We start from the raw sequence: 12,121 nt of genomic DNA, 5'->3' as shown, positions 1-12,121 counted from the left end.
TGATGAGCCGCAAATCAAGAACAGGTCAGACAAAGGGAAATGCCCAGCATGAAGAACCAAGAGAAAGAGGGACAAGAAAGAGCAGGACAGAGAAACCCCAAGCAGAAAGGCAGTGCAAGTGACAGACAGATAACAAAAGCAAACCAATCACAACCCACACAAAGTCCAATTCCTGACAGGTACCTAAGGATCAAGCACCAAAGACATCCAGTCCTCACCTTAGGTCAGTGGTTAGCATCCAAGTCTCACAACCATACAAGACAAGAAGCACCAGGACCCCAAAGACTTGGGTCCTTCATTCTCCTGCAAAGATATCGGCATCGCCAAATATGTTGGTGCAGCGACCTCATAACTTTGTAAGCACTTACCACATGTCTCTCGATCTTTAAGGCTGAGGACCCAAAGATTAATGTCACCGCTGAGATAAGTGAAAGCAGCAGCAAAAGAGTACGGTTTTTGGTTTCGTGTGTATTTGAACAGTGTTACTCAAAGATGTTTGATCCCATCTGACGCTAACTTGGTGGAATTAGTAAGAGTCAGTCAAAGACAAGGTGGTCAGATTTTTTTTTGGGGGGGGGGGGGGGGGAATCAATGAACAGTCAAGATCACAGGCCAAGGTGAAACTTTTGGCTCAGTGCTTAGATAAGGGGATATTTAGAAGTACTATTTCAAGAACATGCTTCAAGATATGACTATGGTTCCTATGAAACCTGAATATTACTTCCTACACTGCATCCCCTCTTTATAGAAATGACCAGGCCACATGTTCACGGTGAATGAAGAACAGGTTGCTTTTACAGCAGTAAATAAAGAGAAAGTGGTTAAAAACAAATGACTATAACTTATACGGGATTGCCATGGAGCATAACTCTGACACATACATTTACAACAGTTTCACACTATGTTTGCAGAATTTATCGTGAAACCACAAACTGACGGTGTTGCTGCAGTTTGTTCATCAATCTAGTCGTGTTACATTTGCCGACATTTTCTAGGACACTGACTTTAAGGATATGTGGTACCTTGCCAGAGAAGCTGACCACAAAGAACATGCAGCAGCAGAACAAGATCCAATATTTCACCAGCGTTCCTTTCACTCCTGAGATCAACATCGCCACCAGAGGTGACGGCTGACTTTCCTCTGCTGATGACAAAGAAAATCAAACAAAAGAGGAGAAAATTCAACATCATAATGTCATGAAGACGACAACTTGAAACGTGTTTGATAAGAAATTAATTACATTCATTCATCTTCTACCGCTTAGTCCAATTAAGGGTCGCAGGGGGCTGGAGCCTATCCCAGCAGTCTTAGAGCGCGAGGCGGGGTACACCCAGGACAGGACGCCAGTCTGTCGCAGGGCCACAAACAAACAAACACAGACACACCCACACACACACCTACGGACAATTTTTTAAAGATTCCAATCCACCTAACCCGCACGTCTTTGGATGTGGAAGGAAACCGGAGCACCCAGAGGAAACCCACGCAAACACGGGGGGAACATGGAAACTCCACACAGAAAGGCCACGGGAATTGAACCCACGACCTTCTCGCTGTGAGGCAACAGTGCTAACCACTAATCCACCGTGCTGCCCGAAATTAATTACAAATAATGCAAAATAACAGTGGACAAACCAGTCTTAAATTACTCTTATTTCTCTTTAATTTCAATTGCACAGTCTTATATTTTATAGAAGCAATTAAAAATAAATTACGTGTCATGACTTTGACTTCATCAAGTGATTCTTCCTTCATGCTGTTCTTCTCGTGTCTCTCCTTCAGCTGCTGACGGCACATCAACCAGAAGCTGAAGCTGTAGAAAACCTGTGGCATCATCATTAAGCACCAAAATTTGTTAGGAAACAATAAGTGGATAGTTATTTGTGTAAATTCTGCTTTTTTTCACCTCAGAGAACCAAAACTTTTGGAATGTCTGAGTCTGTGGCTCCAAAATACAAACAGACCATTAACTTTACCATTACAAAAAAAACCTTTTTTAGCCACTCATACAACAGTCCCCAAACAAAAACAAAAACATTCGATTGTACACCTCAATAACTTTAGAAAGACCAACTCTATCAAAAGAAAAAAAAGGTCATGATACAGCTATAAGACATCAAAACAAAATACAAAAATAACTGGCCCCACGTTCTACCAAGCCCCTAAATCTGGTAGTCACAGTAGATTTTTGGTGGACCATGTGTAAAGTTTTATATATATATATGTATACACATATTACATATTACGTCTGTTAAAATGCACAGGAATGCACCAAATTGCACCATTTTTCTAGAAAATGGTGCAATTTGGTCCCCCAGACTCCCCAACTCAATATAGCTAGCTTTCAAGTTCACCTCTCTTTTCAAAGAATTTGGTTAGCAGCTGCTTTCCCTCATTTAGTTTTCTTTCCCTGTCCTTTTTTTCTCTTCTTTTTTGAAATCCGGACTTTGATTTTTTTTAGGAAAGACATATTTTATTTCAGCCTAAACACAAGGGCTGTAACTAACGATTATTTTACTAATCAGTTCATCGGTCAATTATTTTTTCGATTAATCGTTTTGTTTTTGTTTTTTTTACTTACATGTGAGTTTTGCCATTATTTCTTTAAGTGAGTTATTATTAAAAGGCCTTTATCACACAACATCAACATTTGACCTTGTATCAAAGTTATGTTATATTCTCGTCAAAAACACACCTGGAGTAGTGTTTTGTTTTATTTTGCACATACGTACATCACCGACACACCACAAAGAGATTTCTATCAGGTTTCACCTGATTATGAGCATTTTTAGATGCCTACAGCAACTATCTCAACCACTGACAACATATTACAGCAAGAGTCCACAGAAGGCCTGACTAAAGTGTAATATGTGATCTCTAATAAGATATTTTCATGAAAAAAAGACACAAATGTGCAGTTTACTGCATTTTATTTTTCTTGTGTAAAAACACAACTTAGATGTGGTTTGACCGAAACAAATTGTCATTAAACTTAATAAAACAGGGATGAAGTGGAGGTTTAAGAGTCACTAGGTGTTCACAGGAAACAGTTCTTTCTATATTTATTTATGTTCATTGTTAGTTGGTTTAAATTTTCTGTTTTGTTTTATCAGATTCTTTTTGTCCGTTTCTCTAAAACTCTATTGTGGCATTATTAGTTATTATTACTATTATTGTTGTTGTTTCTATTATTATTATTATTACTGATATATAAATACAAATAAATGAATAAATATTACAATTTGTAATACATTTGACTCTTTTACGACAACAAGCGCTGAGCCATGAATTATTATACAGAAAACAAATGTGCTGACAGCTGCACAGCTGCAACAGCTTAATGCTAACTTCAACATTGAAAATGCCATAGACAAGCTAACGCGTTAGCATCAGTCCCGTTTTTAAGTTATAAAATACATCTATCAACTGCTTCAGAAGACCATAACAGGTCAGATTAACATAAAAAGGTAAATGTTACTCACAAACATATGCTCTTTGGGGTTTTAGTGGGGAAAAATTAAGATAAAGCAAAATAAAACAATGAATCAACAAAGCACCAGATCAAAACACTGCTTCGATCTGCGAATCACTGCTTCGATTGGTTCAAGGTTCAAAGCAAAGCCGCGCTGCAGAAACGGTTGATTCATATGGAAGAAACAAAACATTTGCGATAAAACAAAGTTATTTAACAACTAATTGATGACTAAATTAGTTGACAACTATTTTAATAATTGATTAAATCGATTAGTTGTTTCAGCACTACTAAACACGTCCTCTTCTGTCAGATCCCGTTTGGGATGTATGTGTGTGTGTGGGGGGGTGGGGGGGTGGGGGGGTGGGGGGGTGTCGCCTGTGCGCCTGGACTAAACCATTGTACAACTGTGCAGGGGTGGGAAGGGCCCTCAGAGATCTTTCAATTTTATTGTTAGAGCAGAATTATGTTTTGCAACATTTATACATTTATTCTAATTATAGTCTTTTACAACATGAATTGTATGGACATTAATAACATGCAACACAAAAATGTATTTAATGCCAGTTTTTTGTGCCCCCCCCCCCCCCACCATGCTCTGGGCCCTGGGTACATGTATTTACAGAAAGTGTGCAATAATTATTTAAACAAAATAAGGCAGGTGCATAAATTTAAATTTAAAAGGAAATAAACGGTTTCAGTTCTTCTTCTAAAAATAGTTGAAGTCTAAGGTCCTAAAACATTCTGAACTCACGCCATTCCAACTCATTATAGAAACTTTGCACAGTCTGTTACCACCATTGAAAAACATGTTAGCTACCTTTTTTTTATACCCAATCTAGAGCCCATGGATCCCCACAGGCAACACACTACTTAACGGTAACACTTCAATAAATGAAAAGTCATGAACAGAATCAATATATAATGTTATATATATATATATATATATATATATATAATTATTGACTCAAGCTAAAGTTAATTCATGTTTGTGCACATGTAGTACATTATCATCTCACATTGCCCAGTAACATTACAACTGAACTCCTGCTTCCATTCACGCCTACATTTTATCAACCCTCCCCCCAAATAGTCCACTTTTTGTGCTTCTGGTTCAAGTTCTGTAATTGCATTAACACATTGAGTAGGCTTGGCAAACCTGTAAGTAGCCCCAACATGTCAGTGGCTGCTAGCTAGAGATGAGTGCAGCATGTGCACAGGACTGTTTGCTAGCAGTAACGTTACTGTACTGTTAGCTGTTTCTGGAGCATTTTGAACTAAAAGGTAGGAAGGATTGTGATGTTTGTGGAAGTGTTATCACTTCATTTGCCAAGGCAGTTTCAAATTTTAGTTACAATTTCACAATTTACCATACGAATGACTTATAACATCACACACATACATCACGTATTAGCATGACACATCAATCATTTGGAATTTTATCAGAGGCACTGCAAATTTTGATTGTATTTATAAAACATTGTAACCTCAATGGTGTTTTAACAGACAAAAGGAGACTGTGCTTCTTCATGTTGTATGTTTTTATCCATCAAGTGACCGAGTGAGGTAATTTATGGCCTCGGGAACCATTTTTGTAATTTTAATCAGAAAATAAGTTTCCTCAATGAATTTGTCAATCTATTTGTCCTGCATTTGTTCATAGAATTTTGCAAGGATCAGCCGATCTGTGTTGCAAGTATAATCCGAACTTGTGCGGGGTAATTTATGACCCCTGGAAAGATCTATGAGATTTTCGATTCAATTATAACATTAGATGGTATTGTAATTTTCCAACTTTAATCACTGTATTTTACTGTACAGGGACGCATGGCCAATAGGCTTAGAATAGCAAGATTTACAGCTGCACAAGCACTGAGACTGATTCTTGATCCCCAGAGTGAGGATGAAAATAGCTCATGATTGCCACAAAGGATGACTGATGGGTTCATTGAAATTTGTGTTAAAGTACTGGCATATTTGCTAGTCACCGATTCTTATATATTTGATGCTATAATTATTCTACCATATTAGTCGCTAAAACAGCTTGGTCACTTGAGGGCTAAGTACACTCTTTCCACACTTATGTTACAGCCTTATTCCAAAATGGAGTAAATTAATTTTTTTTTTCTACTCAAAATTCTACCCACAACACCCCATAATAACAACATGGAAAGGGTTTATTTATTATTTTGCACATTTAGTAAAAATAAAAAACTAAGAAATCACATGTACATAAGTATTCTCACCCTTTGCTCAATACTTTGTTAATGCGCCTTTGGCAGCAATTACAGTCTCAAGACTTCGTGAATATGATGCCACAAGTTTGGTGCACCTATCTTTGGGCAGTTTTGTCCATTCCTCTTTGCAGCACCTTTCAAGCTCCATCAGGTTGGATGGGGAGTGTCGGTGCACAGGCATTTTCAGATCTCTCCAGAGATGTTCAGTCAGACTCAGGTCTGGGCTCTGGTTGGCCACTCAAGGACATTCACAGAGTTGGCAGTGGAAACAGGATGCACCTAAGCTCAATTTTGAGCTTCATGGTAAAGGTTGTGAATACTTTTGTACGTGTTGTTTCTTCATCTCACCTCATCTCATCTTCAACTGTTTATCCAGGATCAGGTCGCAGGGGCAACAGTTCCAGCAGGGAACTCCAAACATTCATAGAGTTGTCCTGAAGCCACTCCTTTTATATCTGATGTCTAGCATTTATGCCAGAGAGTTCAATCATTTGTCTCATCAATCAATCAACTCAATCAATCAACTTTTTTCTTGTATAGCGCCAAATCACAACAAACAGTTGCCCCAAGGCGCTCCACATTGCAAGGCAAGGCCATACAATAATTATGAAACACAGTCTACGTCTAAAGCAACATAACCAAGGGATGGTCCAGGGTCACCCGATCCAGCCCTAACTATAAGCCTTAGCGAAAAGGAAAGTTTTAAGCCTAATCTTAAAAGTAGAGAGGGTATCTGTCTCCCTGATCTGAATTGGGAGCTGGTTCCACAGGAGAGGAGCCTGAAAGCTGAAGGCTCTGCCTCCCATTCTACTCTTACAAACCCTAGGAACTACAAGTAAGCCCGCAGTCTGAGAGCGAAGCGCTCTAATGGGGTAATATGGTACTACGAGGTCCCTAAGATAAGATGGGACCTGATTATTCAAAACCTTATAAGTAAGAAGAAGAATTTTAAATTCTATTCTAGCATTAACAGGAAGCCAATGAAGGGAGGCCAACACGGGTGAGATATGCTCTCTCCTGCTAGTCCCCGTCAGTACTCTAGCTGCAGCATTCTGAACCAACTGAAGGCTTTTTAGGGAACTTTTAGGACAACCTGATAATAATGAATTACAATAGTCCAGCCTAGAGGAAACAAATGCATGAATTAGTTTTTCAGCATCACTCTGAGACAAGACCTTTCTGATTTTAGAGATATTGCGTAAATGCAAAAAGGCAGTCCTACATATTTGTTTAATATGCGCTTTGAATGACATATCCTGATCAAAAATAACTCCAAGATTTCTCACAGTATTACTAGAGATCAGGGAAATGCCATCCAGAGTAACGATCTGGTTAGACACCATGCTTCTAAGATTTGTGGGGCCAAGTACAATAACTTCAGTTTTATCTGAGTTTAAAAGCAGGAAATTAGAGGTCATCCATGTCTTTATGTCTGTAAGACAATCCTGCAGTTTAGCTAATTGGTGCGTATCCTCTGGCTTCATGGATAGATAAAGCTGGGTATCATCTGCGTAACAATGAAAATTTAAGCAATACCGTCTAATAATACTGCCCAAGGGAAGCATGTATAAAGTGAATAAAATTGGTCCTAGCACAGAACCTTGTGGAACTCCATAATTAACTTTAGTCTGTGAAGAAGATTCCCCATTTACATGAACAAACTGTAATCTATTAGACAAATATGATTCAAACCACCGCAGCGCAATGCCTTTAATACCTATGACATGCTCTAATCTCTGTAATAAAATTTTATGGTCAACAGTATCAAAAGCAGCACTGAGGTCCAACAGAACAAGCACAGAGATAAGTCCACTGAAACCAGAGAATTTTGTTGCTCATGGTCCAAGAGTCCTTCAGGTGCCTTTTGGCAAACTCCAATTGAGCTGTCATGTGCCTTTTACTAAGGAGTGACTTCCATCTGGTCACTCTACCATACAGGCCTGATTGGTGGATTGCTGCAGAGATGGTTGTCCTTCTGGAAGGTTCTCCTCTTTCCACAGAGAAATGCTGAAGTGACCATCAGTCACCTCCCTGAATAAGACCCTTCTCCCCCAACAGACCCGGCGCCAGAAAAAAATATTAAGGGGGCGATGAGTTTATCACAGGGGGCGGGGTTGCGCCCCCCCCCCCAAAAAAGTGCGCACTGGAGGGGACGTGCCTCTGAGTGTGCGTAATGAGTTGGGTGCGCTCCTAGAAAGCTCGTGTATTTAGGCTACACCGTTGTAAGAGACTGACTAAGAGTAAAGAGTGATGACAGTATTGTTTTAATTATTATTTGAATGTATAGACCCTCGGTCAAGTGATCTCCTGCATACCACAAACCAAACCAACAACTGATCTGAGAAACGACACGAGACAGTAGATTAACCCCACATACAGCCCTCCATCACAAGCACAAACACAGCGCAATTGGGCATGACAGTCACACAACGGGTCAAAGATAAACCTTTCATGTACAGTGGTCCCTCGTTTATCGCGGGAGTTACGTTCTAAAAATAGCCCCCAATAGACGAAATCCCCGAAGTAGTCAGCATTATTTTTTACAGTTATTATAGACATTTTAAGGCTGTAAAACCCCTCACTACACACTTTATACACTTTTATCAAACAGGCATTAACATTTTCTCACTTTTCTCTCGTGTGTAAACACTCTCAAAGTTCAAATCTCAGTAGAAAAATAAGACCAACCTGTTTTCAGGCCCAAATATTTGTTTGAGAAATAAAAATAGAACGTTTTCCTATAAATAATTATGATGGCTTTTAGAACTAACAAATTTAATTTTAACGATCAACCTACGAGGTTGGACACATAAGAAATTATTAATAGGGGACTAGCAGGAGAGAGCATATCTCACCCATATTGGCCTCTCTTCATTGGCTTCCTGTTAATTCTAGAATAGAATTTAAAATTCTTCTTCTTACTTATAAGGTTTTGAATAATCAGGTCCCATCTTATCTTAGGGACCCCCATTAGAGCGCTTCGCTCTCAGACTGCGGGCTTACTTGTAGTTCCTAGGGTTTGTAAGAGTAGAATGGGAGGCAGAGCCTTCAGCTTTCAGGCTCCTCTCCTGTGGAACCAGCTCCCAATTCAGATCAGGGAGACAGATACCCTCTCTACTTTTAAGATTAGGCTTAAAACTTTCCTTTTCGCTAAGGCTTATAGTTAGGGCTGGATCGGGTGACCCTGGACCATCCCTTGGTTATGTTGCTTTAGACGTAGACTGTGGGGGGTTCCCATGATGCACTGTTTCTTTCTTTTTTTGCTCCGTATGCATCACTCTGCATTTAATCATTAGTGATCGATCTCTGCCCCCCTTCACGGCATGTCTTTTTCCTGGTTTTTTCCCTCAGCCCCAACCAGTCTCAGCAGAAGACTGCCCCTCCCTGAGCCTGGTTCTGCTGGAGGTTTCTTCCTGTTAAAAGGGAGTTTTTCCTTCCCACTGTTGCCAAGTGCTTGCTCATAGGGGGTCGTTTTGACCGTTGGGGTTTTTCATAATTATTGTATGGCCTTGCCTTACAATATGGAGCGCCTTGGGGCAACTGTTTGTTGTGATTTGGCGCTATATAAGAAAAAAAATGATTGATTGATTGATAGTGACTGACCAGTATTTCACAGTTCCTCTGATCGCGCCTCTTCGTCGTGGCGCCGCTCAGCTGAAGGCCTCGCTGCAGGTGTCTTTTTCCGAGTGAAGAACACAGTTGTGGGTAGTTGTTTGCGCTCTTTTTTCTTCTGGGTGAGAAGATTCTTATAAACAGACACGCAGAACACAATGTGCGTACTCTCCCTTTGCGGTGCCGCAACAGGTGTCCCGTCATCTCGACAGAACACCGGCCTGCTTGATGAGGATGCAGAGCACAATGCGCTGTAAAAAAAAAAAAAAAAAGCATGCAAAATTGGACTAAAAAAAATCTGCGAAACTGCGAGGCGCTATATTTTCCAGTATTTCTTTTTCTTTCTTTTTAATTGTTATTTTTGATAACTCTCACATCCGAGGCATGATGACATGAGGGGGCGTCGCCCCCAAACGCCCCCTCGTGGCGCCGGTATGTCCCCCAATCACTCAGTTTAGACATATGGACAGCTCTAGGAAGAGTCCTGGTGTATGCAAACTTTTTCCATTTACAGATGATGATGGGACCTTCAAAGCAGCAGAAATGTTTCTATATCCTTCCCCAGATTTGTGCCTCCAGACAATCCTGTCTCAGAGGTCTACAGACAATTCCTTTGACTTCATGCTTGGTTTTGTGCTCTGACATGCACTGTCAACGGATCAGGCGCCACGAGGGGGCGTTTGGGGGCGACGCCCCCTCACGTCATCAACTTCGCCCCCTCGATGTGAGAGTTATCAAAAATAAAAAGAAAAAGAAAGAAAAAGAAATACTGGAAAATATAGCGCCTCGCAGTTTCACAGATTTTTTTTAGTCCAATTTTGCATGCTTTTTTTTTTTTTTTTTACAGCGCATTGTGCTCTGCGTCCTCATCAAGCAGGCCGGTGTTCTGTCAAGATGACGGGACACCTGTTGCGGCACCGCAAAGGGAGAGTACGCACATTGTGTTCTGCGTGTCTGTTTATAAGAATCTTCTCGCCCAGAAGAAAAAAGAGCGCCAACAACTACCCACAACTGTGTTCTTCACTCGGAAAAAGACACCTGCAGCGAGGCCTTCAGCGGAGCGGCGCCACGAACTGTGAAATACTGGTCAGTCACTATTAATAATTTCTTATGTGTCCAACCTCGTAGGTTGATCGTTAAAATTAAATTTGTTAGTTCTAAAAGCCATCATAATTATTTATAGGAAAACGTTCTATTTTTATTTCTCAAACAAATATTTGTGCCTGAAAACAGGTTGGTCTGATTTTTCTACTGAGATTTGAACTTTGAGAGTGTTTACACACGAGAGAAAAGTGAGAAAATGTTAATGCCTGTTTGATAAAAGTGTATAAAGTGTGTAGTGAGGGGTTTTACAGCCTTAAAACGTCTATAATAACTAAAAAATAACGCTGACTACTTCGGGGATTTCACCTATTGAGGGCTATTTTTAGAACGTAACTCCCGCGATAAACGAGGGACCACTGTACATGAAAGGTTTATCTTTGACCCGCTGTGTGACTGTCATGCCCAATTGCGCTGTGTTTGTGCTTGTGATGGAGGGCTGTATGTGGGGTTAATCTACTGTCTCGTGTCGTTTCTCAGATCAGTTGTTGGTTTGGTTTGTGGTATGCAGGAGATCACTTGACCGAGGGTCTATACGTTCAAATAATAATTAAAACAATACTGTCATCACTCTTTACTCTTAGTCAGTCTCTTACAACGGTGTAGCCTAAATACACGAGATTTCTAGGTGCGCACCTTATTCATTACGCACACTCAGAGGCACGTCCCCTCCGGTGCGCACTTTTTTTTTGGGGGGGGGGGGGGGGGGAGCGCGACCCCGCCCCCTGTGATAAACTCATCACACACTTAATATTTTTTTCTGGCGCCGGTCCTGACTGTCAACTGTGGGACCTTATATGTAGACAAGTGTGTTTCTTTCCATATCAAGTCCAATCAATTGAATTTACCCCAGGTGGACTCCAGTTAAGCTGTAGAAACATCTCAAGGGTGATCAGAGGTAACAGGATGCGCCTGAGCTCAATTTTGAACTTATGGCAAAGGCTGTGAATACTTATGTACATGTGATTCCTTTGTGTTTATATATATATATATATATATATATATATAAATTTGCAAAAATCTAAAAAAAAAAAAAAAAACTTTTTTCACATAGTCATTATGGTGTATTGTATGTAAACTCTCCTGTGTACATTGTGGAACATTCCATCCACACACTTTCCATACCTGCTTACTCCAATTAAGGGTCACGGGGTGTTGAATGGTTGCTTCCCTCACTGGTTTCATTCTTACGCAGACACTCAGTTTTTTGGGAACTGCTTCCTCACACAGACTTACCACACACTATGATGCTGTTTGTATTTCATAATGATTGATGTAAGTCCAAGACATATTCATTGATTTGGAAATGCTCATGTGTCCTTCCCCTATGACTGAGCAGCATCAAGGACAGGATGGCCACCTCACCTTTGCTCCCAGGTGGACGCAGGGTGCAGGATGGTAACTGTTCAGGTCAAAGTCCACTATCATAGCTGGGGGCAGACCGGGGTACAGCTCGGATCGGCTCAGACGCAGCCCACTCATGAACCCCAGCAGTACCAGAACTGTCCCGTAGATGGCCAGAAAAGGAGCAGACATCATGGCATAGCGCCGCCGGTCCCTCATCATCCAGATGATACAGGACCACACCAGCAAAGCAAAGGTAAGCCAGTTGTTATAGGTAATGCTCCAGACCTAAAAAGACATTTTATTGATACGGTGACATTACGACAACTGTGAGCCTCAACTTACTGCAAGCAG

The 12,121-nt window shown here is 40.6% G+C and overlaps 1 protein-coding gene across 1 annotated transcript in view; it reads right to left on the bottom strand.

Annotated features, from left to right (window-relative positions):
• si:dkey-11f4.7 (piezo-type mechanosensitive ion channel component 2) overlaps positions 1–12,121 on the bottom strand; it is a 197,592-nt gene that overhangs the window by 162,541 nt on the left and 22,930 nt on the right. The window contains exons 9-11 of the mRNA XM_034171725.1: positions 11,789–12,055; positions 1,717–1,825; positions 1,023–1,144 (exon numbers count right to left, since the gene is read on the bottom strand). Of these exons, the coding sequence (XP_034027616.1) occupies positions 1,023–1,144; positions 1,717–1,825; positions 11,789–12,055 (498 nt within the window). The remainder of the gene's footprint in view (positions 1–1,022; positions 1,145–1,716; positions 1,826–11,788; positions 12,056–12,121) is intronic.

This window comes from Thalassophryne amazonica, chromosome 6, assembly GCF_902500255.1.
Source record: "Thalassophryne amazonica chromosome 6, fThaAma1.1, whole genome shotgun sequence".
Classification (NCBI taxonomy): domain Eukaryota; kingdom Metazoa; phylum Chordata; class Actinopteri; order Batrachoidiformes; family Batrachoididae; genus Thalassophryne; species Thalassophryne amazonica.
The sequence above is the reverse complement of the archived record's forward strand: the minus strand, read 5'-3'. Positions and strand labels throughout refer to the sequence as shown.